Here is a 22521-nt window from a genome sequence, read left to right as displayed (position 1 = left end):
CCCGCGGGGTCGCGACGCAGCGGGGGCGCACCGCTTCCGAGCAGCGGCCGGTAGAGGTAGGCGGTGCCGTGTCTCCGGGCGGATTTCCGCCGCCCGCCCGCCCCGCAGTAGATGCGAGTGTGCCGCCGAGCGCCGCGCGGAGCCAGGGGGCTGCCCCGGTGCCGGGCCTGGGGCTAGTTCTGCCGTCTGAGGTTGGCCTGGCGTCTGGGCCGGGCCCCCGGCTGTCTCCTGTCTGCCACGTGGCAGCTCCTGAGCGCGTGCAGGTGAAGCCAGACCCGTTACTTTCGCACCGTCGAGCACGGAAACAGAAAACGCAAGCAGAGATGCTAGGTCACCTGGGGTCGCGGAGAGCGCAGTTGGCGAGCCCGGTGGCCGCCTGTGCACGGTGGACTTACCCTTCCAGGCTGCCCGCACGAAGATGGTGACTGGATGGGTGGCCTCCAAGGCTATGCAGACCAGTGTGTCGTTGCCTGCTGCGCACCTGTTATGTAACTTCGTGCGGACACGCACACCTACGCTTTGTGAGCATACAAAGTTTGTATTTAGTCTTTAAATATTTAAAGTTGCATTGCACTTTGTACAGTTTTGGAAGTCAATATGTTGAGAAAACAAAACCACCTATATTTACCATAGCAATTTACACAAAGAATTGCGGGCATTTGTGTGCCCTTCTTCTTGAACTGCAAAGGCGTCTTCATTTCCTTTATCAATTGCAGAGCCACACCAGCATCATGCTTATACTTTTAGATTTGGGAGGTTGACTACTCCCCATGTTACATAAACCCATAACTTCATTTATTTAAAAGATTTGTAGTGCAGTGGTTTAGAACGTGGGATCTGAATTCCAGTATCTTTATTGCTTCTGATCTTTGGTAAATTAACTTACTTTTATGTACCAGTTTTCTCATCTTTTATGCATCAGGCAATTATACAAGTGCCTTCAGGATTGTTGTAAGCATTAAACCAGGTAATGCAATTATAGAACAATATAATAAATTTTAATTAGTTATTTGAGTCCTTACAGTATGTAAGGCGCTGTTCTTGGTCCTGGATATCTTGGTATACTGTTCATCATCTGGAAAGTCTTTGTTGTTTGAATCTCTGATGACATAAGGATCATTGCTCTAAAATTTTTCCTGATAAGGGGCTCCCTGGTGGTGCAAGGGATTATTAAGTCTCAGTACTATAAAGTTATCTGCATCATGTGTTCAATCCCCAGCCAGGGAGCTAACCCACTTGGCACAGCAGACATCTCCTGTCTCACCTGCTGCTCCCCTCAGCAGCATATTTCAGTCAGTCCGCCTGTTCTACTCCCCACTCTGTCTCTGGTGAAACCTCATCCCCCACACCCCTGGCCTACACCCCAGCTCTTGTATGCATAAATAAATAAATCTTAAAAAAATAAAAATCTTTGCTGCTAACATAGGTCCCACTTAAAGAAACCTAAAAACTGACCCCCCCAAAGATGAAACAATATAACTTTAATGAAGGGAAGGGCGTTTAAGACAGTTGCTTTCTAAAAATTACTTATTGTTACTCTCTAGTTTCTACTCCCCTGGAAAGAGGTATATGAAAGATAAGAAAAATTCAAACAAGGAGACCCAGACTGAAAATCGCAGTTCAACCCCTACAAGTTCACATCTCTAAACCCTAATTTCTTCTTTTATAAAATGAGAATAATACCTACTTCATATAGGTATAGTAAAAGTTAAATGAGAAAGAATAAGATGGTGTCTGTAGTTTAGCAGACATTCCATAAATCGTGAATGAAAGAATAAAAAAGCAAAATCATTATTTTAGAAAATAGAAAAAGGTAGAACAGGACCCAGCATACATATCTTTAATAAACTACTACAAATTTAATTTTGCCCTTCCTGAAAAACTTTTTTCATTGGTAGACCAGAATCTCATCAGATAAATATCCAGAAACTTTTTATGCTGAAGTTATTTCTATTTTTTAATCTCAAAAGGCAAATTTATTATAAAAAGGGAGAGAAGAGTAAAGGACAGTTGCACAAAAACAAGCGGGCTGAAAGAGTTGCCCCTGAAAGGGACAGGTTTGTTAAAAGAGATGCCTGGATAGTCACAGGCTGGCAGCCTTTGAAGGAGAGCTGCTTCTGCTGCTTTGCAAAGGGAGAAGGTCAGTAAAGAGAAACACATGCATAATTACAAGTGGGCAGGAGGGCTGCTGTCAGTTATTTCTATCCTTTAAAATGCCCTTTAATATATAGTCTTTTAAGAGCTGATGGCACAGAACAAGGCAAGGATGCTTTGTCTATGGTTATTTTACATTACAGTGGAAAATATTAATGCAATTAGGCAAGAGAATTATAAGAGGTTTAAGAATTAGAAAGGCGATCCAGCAACTTCACTCCAGGTACCTACCCTAAGGAAACAAAAACACTAATTCAAAGGGATATATACACTCCCGTGTTCAATGTAGCACTATTAATAACCAAGTTATGGAAACTGGCTAAGTGCCAAATCGCAGATGAGTGGATTTAAAAGATGGGGTACACACACACGAAATACTAATCAACTATAAAAAAATGAAATTTGACATTTTTTGACAACATGGATGGAAATGGAAGGGGTTGTGATATGTGAAGTTAGTCAGGAGAAAGACAAATACCAAATGATTTCACTGTATGTGGAATATGAAAAACAACAAAGGAGTAGACAAAACTAAATCAGAATAACCTTTGAAATTTCACTGTAGAATAGAGGCTACCAATTCTAGGGAAGGACTAGGGTAGGGAGGAAAGAGGAGGAGGGGACCTGTAGGGGTAGAAGGGCACAGTGCAGGATCTCTATGATCCAAACACATGGGTGAAGGAGAGTCCTGGAGCCTTCAGTGGCTTTTTCGGGCTTCTATTGAGCCTTTACCAGGGCAGGCAGCGGGGCGGCGGGCAGAGGGGGGTGGCTGGCAGGCCTCCCAGTCCCCTGTGCGTCTTTACTTTCTGGTGTTCTCTCTGGTGTTCTCTCGCGGTCTCTCGGTCTCTCATTCTTTATTCTCTCGTTCTCTGCTGGTTCGTCTTTCTGCTGGCATCCCTGTGACGCTGCCCTTATAAGCACAGTCTCAGCCCAGGTGTGCCCACCTATGCATGCCCACATCCTACTCCAGGTGCCTGCCATCAGACATGCATGTAGGACCTCAGGGATCCATCATTAATGCTAATGGCGGGAGGGCGGAAAAGCCTGAGAATTTTTCACTTACCCTACAGGGCCCAGTGGTCTGGTAGAAGATTATGTATGCTGTGTTGGTAGGCATTAGGATAACATACATCTGAAGAGGTGTGAATCTATACCCCTAAATCACATACAATGTTGTAAATCAACATTGCCTCAATAAAAAATAATATAACTTTAAATAAAAAGAATTTAGAAAAAAGGGGCCTCCTGGTGGCACAAGGGGTTAAGCACACTATGAAGCCATCCAGGCCTCTACAGCACGAGTTTGATCCCCGGCCAGGGAGCAACCCACGTGGCAAGGCAGACCTCTCCTGTCTCACCTGCTGCTCCCCTCAGCAGTGTATTTCAGTCAGTCTGCTTGTTCTGCTCCCCACTCTGTCTCTGGTGAATCTGCTCACTCCTTGCATCTTTGGCCTGTATCCCAGTTCTTGTATGCATGAATAAATAAATCTTTAAAAAAGAATTAGAAAAGAATAAATAGAACTACTTTGATTTTCAAGGATCATGAGAGTATATATACCTGGAAAGCCCTAGAGAAACAGTAATAAGAGCAAATCATAAAATATTTCAGCAAGGCTATTAAATGAACAGACAAAAGTCAGTGGTTATCATACACAAAATAATAACCAGCTAGAAGTCACAATACAAGAGAAAAATACGTAGATATAAATAAATCTAACACAAAAAGTGTAAAAACTATGCGGAAAACTGTAAAAGGTTCCTACATAAAAGCAACAAAATATATTTGATCAAAAAGTAAACAACTCCATGTTAATTTATAAATTACACTCCTTATTAAATTATAAATTTACAGATAGTACAAGTTGATACTAAAGTTCTCATGGAAAAAGAAACATGATATGTCTCTAGAGATGATAGAGATGTATATTTGTGGGGCAGGAATGCCAGCAATTAGTGATTTAGGTAAAGCATATATGGAGTTTATGCTGCTCTACAATTTCTATATAAGGTTGAAATTATATAAAAATTTACAAGTCTGAAAAATAGAATACAACTAATAGAGGAGTTGTCTGTTGTCTATCAAATACAAAAGCAGGTCTTTAATTTTCCAGTGAGCACAGCAGCTCTGGAGGGGGAGAATGGAAGGTGTGATTGTCAACAGGGTAGTTTGCCAGTCGCGAATCACATGCCTTCTGGCACCCAGTCAGAATGCCATGTCACCTGGGACGCTGTAAATGCTACCAGCAGCACTGTTTATGGTGGCAGCTGTGCCTGCTGGGACAGGATTAATGACAGGAAAGTATTTTCCTCTGATTCTTAACCTTCCAGTTGAAAAACAGTGAGGCTTAGATAAGGAGTACAGAAATGTGTTATGCAGGAGGGGCTGGGTTAGAATCCCATGCTGATGGCATAAATGTCCCTGGGGTTGAACTATTCTCTCAAGAACAACCTGGCACATTTTCCACATTCAATTAAGAGCAAATAGGTGTTTGTTCAAAATATGTTGATCAGGCTGTTCTGTGTCTGTCCTTATGACAGGTACCATGGGAAATCAAAAATTAGGGCTAGTGTCCTCAAAGCCAATTTGAGGTACAAAAATTAAGATATCGAAGACATTTCCCTTTCCGAGGTAGTAGGTCAAAAGTGCCAGAGGGACTGCACAAACAAGGATTTCAGAACTCACAGGAGGGGGGGAATACAGGAATGAAGAAGCTTCCCAAAGAAGAGGCCAATGGGGTTTGAGAAAGTGTTGGGAGATGAAGGAACCCTCACTCTTTAGGAGGCTCCCCTTGATCCTCAGCCTTAAAAGTGGGGGTCCTATGAGCAGGTTGTTTGTTTTCCCACTGAGATCACCACGCTTTTCCTAGTTCCTGCTGCCTTCTTTATGAAAGAAGGAATCTCTACTCAGCAGCATAGGAAGATATCTATTTAGAGGTTGGTATTTAATAAGCTGTGAAATTCAAAGCACTGGCAAGTAAATGTTTAACAGCGGTTATGTATTTTTTTAGTAGTATGTATGATCTCAGCTTGTCTTTAAAAAAATAGAGATAATACCTTCATCTATTAGATGATAGATACATAGATAGATATATAGGTACACAGGTAGATGATAAAGAGGAGAGGTAGATAACTGTGAGATTTGGAAAAATCGCCCCCATTCCCTGTCCTTCAGTTTCCTCATCTGACATTACAATACAGGTTGTCTTACAGGCTTGGAAAGAGAAAGGGCCTAATACAAAGTGGCTAGTCAATAGATGTTAGGTAAATAAACAAAAGCATGGAGAAAAAAAAAGGAAAGAAAAATAAAGAAAACGATGCATACAGGAGGCAATCTTATTGAAAATATAGAATCATGTTGGCATTGCACAAGAGATGTTTTAAGTGGGCTGTTATTGCACACAAATCCAAAAAATCAGAGATGTGTACAAGAGAAGGTCCTGTGTTTAACCTTTTAGGACAATGGGATTATGGTGATTTTTATACTCTTTGGGTGCTTTTTTCCTACTAAAAGTAAAAATTATTTGCTAATTAGAATATACATTTTTTAATTTCAGAAGAGTGGGTGTGTTAATTTAGCAACTTAAAGAGCCTGTGTGCTGGCTTGTTTTCCCTGCAGTTGGGTCAGATGTTCCCTCTGTCATACTTCTTTGTGTGGTACAACCAGGGATGATCCACCCTGATTTTTCAAGGCCACACCAAAGGAATCCTCCCTGCAGTGTTTGAATGTGATGACTCCAGGTAAGGCAGTGAATATCTAAAAGGATGCACGTTATTTCCCAGAAGTACATAGATCACTAGATCTGGCTCAGCTTAAGGCTGGGTTCATGAGTTCAGCTTAAGGCTGAAATATTCATGAGATCACTGTTTCTAAGAGACAAACAAATGGGTGGTGGAGGAATTAGAGTTTTGACTTTCCTGTTGACAGTTTCCTGGGATATGGGTACTTCATTCTTTCATGAGATCAGTCTAAATGAACAGCTCACCACTCTTCCCACACCCTAAACTTTCTGTAGCTCAGGGTATGTTTTGAAATATTGTGAAATAATGAACACACCCTGTTAAATGACTTTTTAAAATTCAAAATACAGCCCCTCAAAATTTACTATATTCTAAAATGTACATAAATAACAGAATGGAATGAACGAGGGAGAAAGTGGGTGAAAGTATTAGTGTGCAACAATTCCAGAGAAACACAGAACTCTAAATTGAGTAGGCTTTAATGGTGTGGAAATATGGGCTTCAAATCCCCTTCCAGTGCTGTTAGCTAGAGATGATTTGGCCCAACTCCTCTAAATTCAGAGATAAGGAAATAGACATCCAAAAGCGAAGTGTTTACTAAGGACACACTAGGTAATTAAGAAGCAGAAGGAAGATTGGAAGTCAGCCAGCTAGTCAATTGCTATATAACAGGGCTTTTCTAGATGTAATTGGTGTAAAAATAATTATTAAGACTCTCCACCACCATAGTAAATGTTTCCAGTTTATTTTCTTCTCTCAAAGCTTATCAGTTCACTGTCATTGTGTCCTGAATCAAATATTTAATGCCCACTCTAGGATGCCTACTGGGCTGGATCTTTCTAATATGGGTAACTCCATAGTGATGCTGTCTCCAGGGAAATGCTCAGAAACTTAGTCTAGAATGGCGTCTGGCCCACACTGAAACTACAACTACAACACCCTCAGTCCCTAACTTGCTTCCTCCTCTGGTCATTGTTTAGTCATATACCTCTGCTTGGCTTAATCACCTTCCCTGAGGTGCTTTCTCAGGTTTGAGTGACCCCTCATTATGTGGTTTCTCAGCTCCACTATAGGTGCAATATACTTGAATTAACTGTGGATTTTTCCCTCTTACAGTCTTAACAGGAAGGAAATGCACAGCAGGTATATTCACTTATTATTGTTGGAGTTATTCCGTCTAGTCTTTATTCTGTCTTTATGAATCTACAACAAACAAAATTTGTATTTTTCCAGCAGTATCTTTAAATAAGGAGAAGATAAAAATGGAATGCCTCCTTTAAGAAATCTCAGCACAGCAAGTTCCCCAAGATTTTTTGTTGTTGTTCCAGATGCCGCATCTCCACTTGGCCTGTGTTACTTACTATTGACAGAAGAAAGACACAATGTCCCAATAGACACAATGACCATGCCAACTGGCGTGGCATCAAAATTAAACTATAAAGATGTAGTCTCAAAACTTATTTGGGTTCTTGGAGCTGCTGTGAAATTATTTCCTTTAATTTGTTTTGACTGCTTAGCATTACAGGAAAGAATTTGGACTCTGAAGTCAGAGAGTATGAGTTTGAGTCCTGCCTCTGTAGTTAATAGCTAAGTGACTTGGGACAAATTAACTGATGTTTCTGTCCCTCGTTTCCTCATCTGTGAAATGGGGATAAAATTGTGACTAATCTACCTGGGTTGTTGTGGAAACTAATATGTTTGAAGTACTTGGAGTAGTTTCTAACACAGATTAAGAGGTTTGTAGATTGTAGATTGTGTTAAAAATAATATTTGCAGGGCCTCCCTGGTGGCACAAGGGGTTAAGACGTAACCCATGAAACTATCTGCAGCCACGACAGCAAGAGTTTGACCCCCGGCCAGGGAGCTACCCACAGGGCACAGCAGACCTCTCCTGACTTGCCCACTGCTCCCTTCAGCAGTGTATTTCAGTAGATCTGCCTGTTCTGTTCCCCACTCTGTCTCTGGTGAATCCTCTCACCCCCCACACCTCTGGCCTGTACCCCAGTTCTTGTATGCATAAATAAATAAATCTTTAAAAAATATATTTGCAAGTTTGACTTACTGGATATTAATCATTGGGAACAGAATGTGGTGCAGACAGTCTCTAAGGTAGATCCCACAATCCTTGCCTCCTGCAATGTGGCCCAGTCACTTGCTTCTGACTAATAGACTATGGAAATGTATTGGAATATTCAAGTCCATGAATATGAATTGGTGATGAGATGTCACCCCATGATTAAGTGACATTAGATAAGACTTCATGCTAGTAGATTCACTTTCACTCTTCAGCTGGCTTTGAAGAAACCAGCTGCCATGTTGTGAACGTCACACATCTTCTAAGAGATATGATGGTCTCCACCAAGTAAAAATACAAAATAAATCCCGAAGATTGCAGTGCTGCAGCCTTAAGGAAACAAATTCCACCAATGACCTGAGTGAGCTTGGAAGTGAGCCTCCAGATGAGAACATAGCCCACTGGACACCTTGATTGTGTCCCGGTGAGATCTTAAAGCAGAAAACCCATCTCAGACCTGGCCAACTCCTCTACTGCAGCCTTTTGAGAGACACTGAACCAGAAGACCCAGGCAGCTAGACAGGTTGGAGAGAAACACACATGTATCTTGACTGTTCTTACTTTAAATTCATGATCACTATACAAATACTATCTACTTTATTTCACTAGTCTATTCATTTTGCCATCCTGCTGGACGACTATTTCACATAGGAGAAAAAGAGAATGAATCAGCCTAAGAATCTGCCACATAACAGTTTCTAATAACATTTTTATGTGTTCTCTAAGCACATTTTATACCATTACCAACACCGCCCTCCCCAGGGGAGTGGGAGGAATAGGAATGGTGCCTCCTTAGAAATCCTGACTTCCTGTAGCCAGCCACACCCTGCCTAGCTGTGCTTATTTCTTACCCAGGAGTTTTAGAAGAAAGACGTCCTAAGGTTTGCTCAGGAGCCCATGCTTTTCTGGCATTTCACTGAAATAACTTCTGCCTAGGTTTGTCTTGGCTGCTTCTAAAGGAGATTCTTACTCTTCTTTTGAAAGAAAAGAATAAGTCTAGTTGTACTGTATTCCTAACACTTATAATGACTTGAATGATAAAATATAAATAGACCACCCAAGAACAGAATAAATTCTTCTGATTGAAATGAAAGCGCCACCTACTCACTAGAATCACTCCTAGAATTATATCATAGAAGTGATAGCTGCTTATGTTGTTTTAAAGACTGATGTGTCCTTTTATTTATTCATTTGTCACTGAATATACTATCCTATTAGTACTCATTTTATTTGCTTCTAATACAACTATTTAAAAATGTGATGCTTTGTTTGTAGATCGTCTTATAAGGAGGTCATCATTTTTGTTTAAATAGTTGCTCAAAATTGTTATTTGTTAGCTATAAAAGATGCAGTCTTAGCTCATAATTTAGTACACAGAAATAGTAATTTGCTAAGAAGTAATTTAGAAATATGAAAATATAAACAGAACTTTCCAGAGGGCAATTCCTCACTTCTTTTTTTTTTTTTTTTTTAATTCCTCACTTCTTAAGGTAGCACCTGATAATAACTAGTTTGGATTATTTTTAGGATGAGGAAGGCACACATTAACTTAACAAACAATATAAAGTCATTGCAATAATGTACTTGAAACTATTCTGACCATAAAAATTAAGAACATTTGGCCATTTTTTAATCACCTGTTCTCATCAAAATTGGTCCAATAAAAGTATCTATCACCTGTATCCTAAACATGATTTGTTACAAGATTGGCAGATGTCCAGAAATTACTTATTAAACCTAAAGTCCATTTTGGATAAATGTCCCAAATCTGCTTACATAATATATGGAAATCACTTAGTTATGTATAACTGTGGATAAATTTCCTTTATTTCTTAGATGCATATTGTGAAAAAGCTGGTTTAATATATAATTTTTTTAATGTGAAAGTGTCCTAAGTGATTCTATGTCATCATTATTTCTCTCAGAAATCAACAGTATCAACAAAAGAAATACATATCACATCAAGTTAATTATGATTTAGAAAGCACAAGACATTTCTAAATTGTTAAGCTATTTTTAACTATGTACAGAATGTTTTTTATTATATTTACATACACTTTAATCCATATTTACATTTCATCTTCATAGTAGTCTATTAGGTTAATTTCAATATTCATTTTATACATCAATAAACTGAGGCTGAGAAACGTTAAATGACTTCTGCTGTATCTTATAGCAAGGACAGATTTTGAATTTGAACACATATTTGTCTGACTGCAAATTACATGCTGTTAGTCATTGCTTTAATTAATCCATATTCAAACCTTTTTCTTTCTAAAATAGTAAATAACTCCCCAGCATTCACTTAGATAAAAATATTACAAGATAATATCTCAACAAACAATGGTGATTGGGGTCTCCCTGGTGGTGCAGGGGTTAAAGACAGTGCTATCAAGCTATTGGCAGCCACTGCAGCATGAGTTCTTTCTCAGGCTAGCCAGGGAGTTACCCATATGGTGCAGCAGACCTCTCCTGTCTAGCACGCTGCTTCCCTCAGCAGGTTATTTCAGTAGATCTGCCTTGTTCTGCTCCCCACTCTCTCTGGTGAATCCTCTCACCCCCCACACCTCTGGTCTGTACCCCAGATCTTGTATGCATAAATAAATAAATTTAAAAAAAAACAATGGTGATAAACATTTGTATATGTATTACACAATGAACAAATCTACATGCAAAATTGCTCATGTATTTTTTGTTATGTGAGTTATCTACCTTATATTTTACTATTAAAACAAAACATTTTTTGCTTCATGAAAGCCCATATCATGTTTAGTTTTCATTAACTTTTTTTGTTGTTGCATGCTGAGGAGATTTGAACCCCCTCAATATCCCCACCTCTCAAGATCATGACCCTCTTTCAAGGTTCTAAACTTTGTAAAATCTTTGTTCTCATACAAACTGCTAGAATAGAAAAGAAAGTCATAGCTCTTTGAGTATGAGCACTGCCTAAGACATACATTTTGGTGATACGAAGATTGAAGTGAAGATCCTGTCCTTTAAGTAGAAACCAAATATTTAGCTCCAAAAAATTATATTGCTCTTTCAAGTGTCTTTCTTGTAAGTGCCTATCTCATCCTGTAGGGAGTATTTTTAATATAAATATGAATTGAGCTTGCTTATTCTTAAAAAATTCTTGTTGATAATAGGATAGACTTCCATCAGGAGAAAACATAGAATAGAGAAGAAAAGAATTCTAATTTTAGTTGAGCTTCCACTTCCTTTTAGAAAACAAAGAGTAATTTATGGTCATGCCCAGGAAAGAACAAGTGCTTCAATAACCAGGGTGCGTTGTTTGGAAGGAGCAACCAAATCAATTTTTAATATTTTGAACTTTTAGATGTAATGTCCCCAAGGCAGTGGAACTCTCCTTGATTAGTTTGAGTCATACTCGTTAAGTGAAGTCAGTAGGAAATCATTGGCTGCTCTCACTGATGGGGAGACTGAATTGAAATTGGAGCTTCCCATCAGCCTCCCATTGGAAAGGGGGGTAATTTCCTCTTCCTCATAAGTGGACACAGAATGAGTGAGAGAACCATCATCAGCCTCTAGCCAGATTCTGAGGCATTCCCCTTACATGCACACTCAGAAACGAGAAGAAAAATTTCCTTCTCCAGTAGGTGGACTGGAATCTCTCAAGAGAACAGTAACCATGGGGTCATTCAATTAAGGGTCTTTGAAGGCAGAGGGGGTAAGAGAATTGTGAACTGAGGGGAAGGGAGGTTCACGGACTAAGAGACTGATTGATCAGTCAGTGTGAACTCCGAAAACTTTGGAAAGCCATGTGAGGATCTGTCTTAGGGGTAGTGCTCAATTCTCACAGTTGTCTTCTTGTGGGCTTGCACCAGCATTCACACTCAATATGGATCCAATATGTGCCCCAATTAGACTATGTTTTAACCTCCTGAGATCAACATATTACTGTATCTAAATAAAATAATCCTAAATTCAAGTCTTTGGGTTTTTCATCAGCACAAAATCAGTGACCATTTGACATTCTCTGTAGCCAAGAATACAATCTTGTATGTTCAGAACAGATTGGCTCCTTATTAAGCTATGAGTACTATCTTTTCAAAGCCCAAACGCCCATTAAGTTGCTTCCCCACCAAAAAAAAAAAAAGAATTCTGCCTGAAACTATAAAATGAAGCTTGTGAAATTAATATCTTTGCTATCTCTGACAGCCACCCAAACCTCTTTTATTGTGAGCAATGTTTTTGGATAGGAAATATACAATTTTCATGTATAATACAAATTCCCTAGATAAGAAAGAGAAGACTTATATTGTCCAGTGTAGTCAGCAAACCTGCCCTCTTCTAAAAAGGTGCTGTGAGCATTTGGGGAGCTATTCTAATAAGAGATCAGAGGTGGGGTTTTTTTGCCCTTAATTGTGAACTTTATTGTACCATAAAGAGGCTGTGGTTTCAGGTTGCTAAGGAACTTGGAAGGACTGAACATGGAATAGCAGAGAGTAATCAGAGACCTGTAGACTGAGGCAATGGGAAGGCTGAGACATGTCAGAGTCAGATCCACTTCATATCCGCTGAGGTCAGTCATCTCCAGACAGGGTGTCTTGCTTTCTCTTGAAAACTAGAAAATTAATGTCCCAGATCATATTCCTGGAACTCAAGGAAATATCATGAGCAATGAATTAATTGTGAATTTTATCCAAGCAATGTAGTGTATCCATGTGGAGCACTTGTATATGAGGCACACATACAAAGTTATTCAGCTACATGGAAGCCAATTGTAACAAAGGATAATTAAAAAGAACTTAAAGGGTTGGCTGGGACTTAAGAACTAGCTCCACTGGGGATAGACAGTATGAGTTATGCCACAAAGCTTTACTCTTGACGTATTAAATAATAGCTTACGAAACAATTGTCCCCACACAGGTCACACCTACATTAACCCTAAGATATTCCTTGTGAATTAATCACCAACTTACTGAGTATCTCATCCCAAAGTAAATAATCCTTTTTCAACTGTTCACACAGGTATAAGGAAAATGAAGGGCTCATTATCTTTTGGAAGGAAAAGATATTAAAATTTCAAACAAAAGTGTCACCTATATCTTCATTTAGACCTGAGAGTGCAATCATATTAATAACGCTAACTTTAATAGATAATTTTATATGAAATAAAAATTTGACAGTTGAAGTACTTTTTTTTTCTCACAACATCAAAGGGAAAAGAGTATATAGTTTATATTTAATCATTCCTTGCCAGGCTTAAGAATTTGATGAAAATAATGACAGAGAGAAAGAAGCAAAGAACCTTAATAACTATGTTTCTGCATTCCTTGTAGTTCACACATTTTCCATAGTTGCCAGTAGAAATGAGTTTTCTCCATGTAAACTTATTAAAAATGAAAAGTACGGACTTGTCTTCAAATCCTTCCATTGGGAATGTTCCCTATACCAAACCTGGTCAGGATTAGCTGTACTAACCAACATGGTCAGGATGATGGAAATAACACTGAAGAGAAAAAGCTTTAAAAAGTTTACCTTGCAGGGCCTCCCTGGTGGCATAAGGGGTTGAGACACAACCTATGAAGCTATCCTCAGCCACTGCAGCATGAGTTCAATTCCTGGCCAGGGAGCTACCCACATGGCGCAGCAGATCTCTCCTATCTTGCCCGCTGTTCCCCTTGGCAGTGTATTTCAGTCAATCTGCCTGTTCTGTTCCCCACTCTGTCTCTGGTGAATCCTTTCATGCCTCACACCTCTGGCCTATACCCCAGTTCTTGTATGCATAAATAAATAAATATTCAAAATAAAAAAAGTTTACCTTGCAGCCTGATTAAGATCAGAGCCAGTAGGATGATGAGAACGAAACAAAAAGAAAGAAAACTGCCCCAAGTGTAGTGTGCCATGTAATTTAGCTCATTATAATTAATGATTATAATGATTAATTAAACAATTTTATGATGTAAATACAATCATTATCTCCCTGACAAAGGAGGAAACCAAGACTTGCAGAGTTTTAGCTGCTTGCTAAAGTTACATAATTGTGTGGTGAAGTGTTTCTAATTCCAAAACTTCTATGGAGTCACAAAATCCCTTCATCACTCAAATGTATACTGCTTTCTTCATTCCAAGTCACCTCCTTTGCCTGGTCTTCAAATATCTGATTCTCATTCTTTCTGTTTCTCTTTCTGTCTCTCTCCCTCTCCCTGAGAACATCTGGCACATGACCATCTCTTTCACACTAGTAACTTGGCCTTTGTAAGCAGGCTGGTAACCGAATGCTGTCCCCAAAGATGTTGGAGGAAATATATCATTTAAAAGAACCTGAATTAAAAAGAGAAAAAGAAACTTCTGTTCTTCAGCCCTTCATTATCTATGTCCACGTGTGATATTAACCAGTGTTGCAACATCACTAGTCCTTGCCAGATCTTTTTCCTTATTGCCTAAGGGTTAATCAGATAACTGGCTTTCCCGTCCTTTTTTTGAGTGGGAAGAAAAAATGTGTCATGTACAGGAACATGCCTGAATAAGTGAATGGAAGCTACTCTGAGAGGCCAAAACCATAAAACTTACCCTCAGAACACCACTTTGAGGCAGCCTAGGTCAGAGGTTATAGCTCCCTGTTACCTATCATTCAAATCCCAATTTATAAGTTCTCTGTCTTGGCTATAACCCAAAAGCCAGATGTTGAAGCCCTTGATGGAGATGAAGCAATGACAAGAGATGACCCATAAGCTGGAAGCCGCCTTTGATTCAAAGTGTAAAGGGTACAATTCTATGGTGCAAAAATAGAAGGATGGTTATAGTCATCTGAACCTAACCTGCATTCTCCACAGTAGCCATTTGATCTGCATTTGCCTACTTTTGTCTCAGTACATTCAGGAATTGGTTCAGAGGAGAGGGGTATCATTTTAATTTTGGTTCATTCCCCAGCACATCCCCATCATACGTCATTTTAGCTGCACATTAAATAAGATGCAATCACTGCTCCTGCAGATCTCACAGAGAAATATTATTTAGCGTGAAGATATTTTAATGGGTGTGAGACACAAGGATTAGTGGGGCATCAAGGAAGGAGTCATTGATTTAGCCCAGGGGCCACAGGCTTGCAAATATGGTGGTTCATAGATTCATTCTTCAAGGATGAGTAGTTCTTTGCCAAACAATGATGCACAGAATGGAGGAAGTACTCTAGGCAAATATTGGGACACCAGGTCCAACATCCAGTGTAGAGGCAGGGAAGTGAGGGCAGGGTGTATGGAGAAGAGTCTGGTAAACACTGGAAGCAACTGAAATGTTTGTTAAAAATACAGATGGCCAGGCTTACTGATCCAGGAGGAAAAACCTGCAAATCTGTATTTTCAAACAGCCCCCAGGTAATTTTTGATCAGGAAAGTTTGGGAAACACTGCCTAAACTTGGGGAGCCACTGAAGATCTTCAAGAAGTTGAGGAATTTTAACAGAACAGAATTTTTAACTCTGTTGGCAGAGGGAGCTTGAAGGCAAATTGATCACGAAAATAGTTTAAGAGAATATGATGGTCCAAAATATGTACTGACAATGGGTATGGAATTTAAAGAGTGAATTTAAGAGGTATTTAAAGAGTAGAACGGGACAGACTTAACAGACTGCAAGTTGGCAGTGATGGAAAGAACTAGATGGGTCCCGTGTTTCTGACATAGGCCACTGGGTGGATGAGCTGTTGCCAGGAAAAAGAATATAGCTAAGGTAGGTTGTCAGATATTTCCTTCACCGATGAGCATTTGCCCCCTTTGCAAGCAGGGTCCACCCCCTCCCCAAAGGTAAAGTACACAATAGTCTTTCAATTTTTTTAAGATTTATTTTTATTTATGTACAGAAGAACTGGGCTGTAGGTCATAGTTGTGGGTGGGAGGAAGGGAGAGGGTGTGAGAAGATTCAGCAGAGACAGTGTGGGGAGGAGAACAGGCAGAGCTACTGAAATACACTGCTGAGGGGAGCAGTGGGTGAGACAGGAGAGGTCTGCTGGGACATTTGCTCCCTGGATGGGGATCAAACTCCTGCTGCAGCAGCAATAGCACTGAGATTAACCCCTACGCCATCAGGGAGGCCCCACAATAGTCTTTATACAAGTATAGATCGATATCCAGTCATAGCTTATGGATCAAGAATGGATACTTCAATACACTGTGCAAATTAAACATTGTTTTGTGGTAACTAGTCATTAGATCTACAAAAAGCCAGAGTTTTTAAACTGTTGCTGGAATTTTAACTGCACTGTGGGCAGTCACATTACATCAGTGGATGACGGGGAAGCAGAGAACAGACAATAGTAATAGTAGTAGCCGTGATGGTGGTGGCAGCAGTAGCAGAAATAAGGAGCAGGGAGGGGAAGAGCAAGAGGAGGGGGAGGAAGAGAGGGAAGACAGAACTAACAAAGCAGGCACAAGCCAAAGCAGCAGGTATGAAGATAAAAATCAGGGATAGTGGTAACGCCCCAATTTTGGGTTACTGCTCCTGTATGAGAACTGGCTACATTGCTCTTATAAATTCATCTCTCCTTATGATGAATTATTTTGTTCTGGTTTATTCAATTTGGCTCACTACTTTCTGATATTTGTAATTCAGGGATAAAGATTAAAAAATGGGTTTTGGGCATCAAGATTTGAGGTATTCACAGAATGTTCAGGTGGAAACATCTAGCAGGAGGTTTGAGATATTAGTCTGGCATACAAGAGAATGGCTGGATGTATGAATACGAGTTTAGGAGTATTCTTAGGGAGGCCCACAGCCAGAAGCCATGGGCCTCCCCAATCCTATCTTCTAGTAGAAGTATCAGGAGACACACACACACACACACAGAGTCAGATAACCTGTGAGTACCCTCTGTCATTTGCTCACAGCTCAGGCTCTGCCTCTCCATGATTTGAGCACTGTTGTGCCACAGCATCGTGGTGGTGGTATAAAGAAGAAAGAAAAAAATAAAATTTACTCATGATTTCATCATCCAGAGATAACTATTCTTACTAATTGGTGTGCAATTATTTCCATGTATTATAGACAGATATAATAAATATATATATATAAACAAAAGAGAATGGTGGCTGGGATGAAGTATTTGCCTGTGGTTGTTATGTATGCTGAACTGGCTATGGTCATCTAGATAGTTCAGAAGGAAAGGAGATAAGAAATAGCAGCTTAGTATAATTTGTTCCAGCTCCATCCATGTATCTGTTGCAGCAAATGGCATGAGTTTATCGTTTTTGTGTGCATGAAATAAGCCAGAAGGAGAAAGATAAATAGCAGATGGTGTCACTTACATGTGGAATACAGAAAAACTAAACAAAGGGTCAAAAACAAACTTTAAAAAATCAACTCTTAAAAACCAATCATAGATCTTAGACTTTCAGAGAGGGAGAAAGAGAAGTGAAAACAGAGGGGTGAGGGCGGAACACAATGGACTATGGGGGAGGAATACTGGTGTTTGGGTCGGGGGAGGGCTTTGGTGGATTCCAGGAAAGTATCCTGCACAGAACACTAGCAAAGATGCAAAATAATGGTACTTGAACAGCAATAGAAATAAATTAAAAAAATTTGAAAAATTCTCTTAATAAAATAGAAGCTATTTACATTAAAATGAAAGAGTAAAGTGAAAGACTTGTTATTTCTGAGGGAGTAGAAATGATCCTCTGGTTTTTGTGGCTAAAAGAGAATTTTCCATAATTCTTAAAATTATTAAGTATAACTGTCTATAAATATTGTAATTAACCTAATAGGACTATAAGTCATAAGTAATGACAGGCATTAGTAGAAACCTCCGTATGCAAATTTGACAAAATAGTGTTTATTTTAGATGAGCAAACTATCATTTCCTTTCAGGAGAAGCTAAATATTAGTGAACTCAACTTTGATGATCCTATTATGATGTTTATTACTACTTCACAGAAAGCAGAAATCTAAAATGTGATACAACTAACTCTGCTACAGAAACTGGTAATGATTTCTTAGTTTAGCTACAAATGAAGACCAGAGCACCTCACTGAGTCAAAGACTTCACCACATCTCATAAATCAACAGCGGCCTGGGATTCTGTCTGGGATGACTTCCAAACATGTGTTAAGCATTATTTGTCATGGAACTTTGTGTAATAAAAATTTTATTTTTTTATTAAATGATCACTAGGACATTTGTCAATTATGATGGCTGTTTGGATCCTGCTTGCTCCTTCTTTCTCCTCTTAAAAGTCATATAGTCCCGTAAAAATATTTCAAGTTAGGCCCTGAAACACTGCCACTTTCAGCATGTCATATCCCTGCCCAAAAACCGAGGTGACACAGAAAAAAAAACAGGCAGGAAACACAGCTTTTTCCAAGTTTTCCTTGAATATGGTATTTATAACTAGAAACAACAATGAAAAAAAAATCTGTATATTAGCAAAAATTTGTATATTAGCAATTAGTATGTATTAAATTTCCGAGATATACTCTTGAGAATAGATCATATTTTCCCTATTTTATCGGGTACTCGGTAGTTGTAGTTCTTTTCTTTTTTTTTTTTTAATGATTTATTTATTTATTTATACAAGCACAGTACAGTCAGAAGTGTGGGAGGGTGAGAGAATTCACCAGAGCCAGAGCAGGGAACAAAACAGGCATACCAACAAAATACACTGCTGAGGGGAGCAGCGGGCGGCAAGAGAGGTCTGCGCGCCAAGTGGGACCCTCGCTGGCAGCCGGGGATGGAACTGGCGAGGCAGAGGCTGCGGGCAGCCTAGCAGCCCAGCACTCAACTGCTGCGCCACCAGGGGAGGCCCAGTTGTAGTTCTTTTCTTCTGCTAAAGTTCTGCGAAACTTTTAGGGAACCATTTGTGAGATGCAAACACACTGAGACATGCAAAAACACTGGTCAATATTTTTTCCTCTAAGAAAACACACTTTTTAATAAACAGTGAGCATTTACTAAATCACAAGGGGCAGAATAAAATATGTAATCAAAGTCTATTTTTTCCACTGTTTTGCAGAACATTAACTTTACTATTTTAAATACAAGAGTCTTGATTGGGCCCTGGGTAAGGGAGAGGGAACAGTTAAAAGACATTATTAACAATTGAGAAAAACTGAGTATAGTCTATATATTATAATTGCTATATCAATGTTCACTTCTGAGGGTGTGATAAAAACATGGTCATTATAGAAGACAATGTTCTCATTCTTAGAGGAGAATCATTCTGAAGTACTGAAGGGGTACAAGTGTCATGATAGCTGTAACTTTTCAAATGGGTCCTAAAAAGTTATTTACGTATATAGCAGGAGGGAGAGGAAGCGAGATAAAACAAATGTCACAAAATGTGAAGGGTATATTGGCACCAAATTGCACTTCCAACTTTTCTTTAAATAGGCTTTGGTTCAAGACTTCTCTTAAGAAAATTAGGAGAAAGTATGCAGCATATCCAGCATATTTAAGCAAGTAATCTTTTCATCCTGCCCCACTTTCCAAAGATCTAAATATCATATAACAGTTTTCTAAGGATATAGTTGGGGAAACACCAACTAAACACCTATAAGGAATTCTCTAACTTCTATATGTTCTATTACTGCTTAATTAAGCTTTGGCTTTTGTTTTTTAAAAAATAAGGCTTTAAGTGCTTGATCCTTTTTCTCAGGACATTATATGTTTTAACAAACAGTTAAACATGTCTTGTCCTTTTCAACACAAATAAGCGTAATAGCCTCCCAAGAGACTCTACTGCCAACTGCACAAAACTGAGACCCAGGCCATGCCCCTGGGTTGATCACATGTGTTTGCTGCCTTTGTAAATTGCTGGGTTTTACCTAAAATATAATTCTTTTGTGAGTGAAACTCATTCACCTTCAAAAATTATTGCAAAATCTCTATTTTCTTTACCACTGCTTTTTCTTTAAAGGATGTGGTCTGGAAAATCTTCTAATTACATAGCAGTAAAGTTTTGCTTCTGGTCATATTAATATTTTCCAAGAGAAACATCAACAAAATGCCTCACTGGTTTTTCAATCCCACCATTAATGCCTTTTGTTTAGACCAAGACCTGTGTTTCTCAAAGTGTGGTCTCCAGCCCAGCAGTAGCAACAGCACCTGGGAACTTGTTATAAATAGAAATTCTCAGACTCCACAACTTGTGATAAACTTTGGGGTGGTTTGCAGCAATCTGTATTTTAACAAACCCTCCCAGGTGATTGTTACATGCTGAAGTGTGAGCTGCTCATATAAACATTAATCTTATCTCTAGTCTGGGGTGTCCCTTCCAACAGTATCTTTCCCTTGAATTCATCATCCAGATCAGCAACAGGCTCACAAAAAAATAAGTCACTCTGACAGACCAGTATATGATACCCCCTCTAAGTCTAATGAAATGTTGGGCGTTTATTTAACCTATTTGGGCCTTAGTTTCTTTATATAAAAGTTAACACTGAACATGACATACCGGTAGTTCACTGAACTACTGAAAATAGTACCTTCTGTCTAGATGCTGCACAATCAATGGTTGTTTATTACTACTGAACTTAACATCACACTTGGTTTTCACAATACAAACATACATTGCCATTAATTAAGTCACTTGACTAAAGCAATTCAACTTGATAAAAGCATCAAGATTAGAACACAAACCTCCAAACTGCAAATTCTGGTTCTTTCCACTAGACAGGCTGCTTCCGCAGTATCAAGAACATTTATTCCAAAATATAAAATTACATTTTGGTACTAAAAAATCATATTCTTTAGAAATGAGTAGTTAAAGCTATGTGGAAATATTTCAATGGTAGCCTTTAATAAAAATTAAATCATAAAAGTGTACTTACCTGTTTTCTAAGCTTGATAAACTAGACTAAATATAGGAAGGTGAAATAAAAAAGCAATTTCTTTATTTTTAAGCTTTATTTTATCACCCTTATCAAACACATCAGAAAGCATATCAACAGTGCATCTTATGGTAAGTCAGTTTACAACAAAACTGAACAAGGCAATTGTGTTTACAGAAAAAGTTTTCAGCAAAAAACTATATGCAATACAGTCAACTGAAATGCAGTGTCCATACTTTTTAGGTATATAGGAAAGTGGAAAATAAAAGTTCTTTGCTACTCAACAAGAAAGAAAAAAAGTTTAAAAGATCTGTATAGAAATCAGAAATTCAGGGATTTGAGAAAACAATTCCTTGGTACTGATACACACCTACATTTACAGTCCCACTTAGTTATTAAACAAAAAAACCTCACAAACAAGAAGACATCACCAAGAACAGAGAACCATAGTACCAAAAAAATGCCAAGACCAATTTGCTACGGAAACAACTGGTAGATATATTCTAGATAGCAATTCACTATGTACTGTAATATTCTTGTAGTTCTGAGGTGAAGGTAAACCAACAGGAGAGAATACTCCCTATAACTGGCTTTGGTTTAAGTGATCTTTCACATTTTTTTCTAACCATACCTTATCAAAAACAAAGCTATTACATCTTACTGAGGGAAAAAAGTAGTAGGTTTCAATATTCACAACCAGTCACTCTGGTGCTGATAAAGAAAGCCATGAACTGTTAAAATCCATTGCTTATAACTGGACTTGTAAGAGTGATCAAAAGATAACAAAGATGGAGTCCTGTAATGAGGGGAAAAAAAGAAAACCCTCTACTTCAGATTTGACACTGTTAAAATAGAGAGGAATGTTAAATGATTTATGATTTTTTTCAAAAAAGAATTAAGAATGAAGGAGTAAATCCTGCTGGAAAAGATATGGCAGCTTTGCACTATGCAAAATAAATACACTACAGAGGAGCAGCTTCACTTTTTTTATTACAATAAATAAACACTACTTACTCGCATAAGGTGCTATAACTTTGTAACTAGTGCATACTTACGCCACCCACTGTACCCAATGTGCAAAGAGATGGCCAATCCCCAGTTTCTGTCTGATTCTTGATATGCATTTGTTAATGTACACCAAATACACAGAAGCTGGAGCCAAAAGTTTATTTTTAAAAATTAGACCAAACTGAACATGGATAGTTCATTTGGTTTCTATACACTCTTAAAATAATTTTCTGGGGAAACAATAATGAGGAATGTGTAGAAACGGCAGTGTTTCTATGCTACAGGTACCAAGCCTGGATTTTTGAAAATAGCATTTTTAGATCATAAACTAGAAAAAAGATGACTAATATCACTAAGAAAGCCGTTTTCTTCCCCTCATGTATTTGTATTATTTATCTTTCTCTCTTTACTCTTAAATTTTGCAATCCATGCCAACAAAATACAGCAATAATTTAAACTGAAGAGATTTTCAGAACATATATTGCATGACTTCAGATGTTAAAATTTAGAACACTTCTCTACATTTACTTTTGCACATTCAGGCATGAGGGGAGATAACCTAGAAGGGAAAGGTAATTCCAAACTGGGATAAAAAATGTCAACAAATACTTCTCTTGCTGACAATCAAGAATGTATAATAACAAATAGCGCCAATGTTTACATAAGAGTTTTCCAAACAGAAACAAAAAATGATTCCAGTTTGTGTTTCCCCCCCGAGAATGTAACTTATTTTATTATACAAAGTAGTATGACAAAATAAGGTCTTAT

At 38.5% G+C, this 22521-nt stretch overlaps 1 protein-coding gene and 1 long non-coding RNA gene across 2 annotated transcripts in view; one reads left to right on the top strand and one right to left on the bottom strand.

Moving 5' to 3' along the window:
* The first annotated feature begins 178 nt into the window (after positions 1 to 178).
* Positions 179 to 17805, top strand: LOC129145506 (uncharacterized). Its single transcript, XR_008551175.1, has 3 exons — positions 179 to 521; positions 5771 to 5892; positions 17789 to 17805. It is a non-coding gene; the product is annotated as an uncharacterized LOC129145506 (long non-coding RNA).
* Positions 12266 to 22521, bottom strand: part of UHMK1 (U2AF homology motif kinase 1) — a 29464-nt gene continuing 19208 nt past the window's right edge. Inside the window, exon 8 of the mRNA XM_037506592.2 lies at positions 12266 to 12551. Coding sequence (XP_037362489.1) covers positions 12312 to 12551 — 240 coding nt within the window. The 3' untranslated portion in view covers positions 12266 to 12311. The remainder of the gene's footprint in view (positions 12552 to 22521) is intronic.

This window comes from Talpa occidentalis, unplaced genomic scaffold (genome assembly GCF_014898055.3).
Source record: "Talpa occidentalis isolate TD23 unplaced genomic scaffold, MPIMG_talOcc4v2.1 talOcc4.12, whole genome shotgun sequence".
Classification (NCBI taxonomy): domain Eukaryota; kingdom Metazoa; phylum Chordata; class Mammalia; order Eulipotyphla; family Talpidae; genus Talpa; species Talpa occidentalis.
Note: the sequence above shows the minus strand (reverse complement) of the source record. Positions and strands in the feature narration are given on the sequence as shown.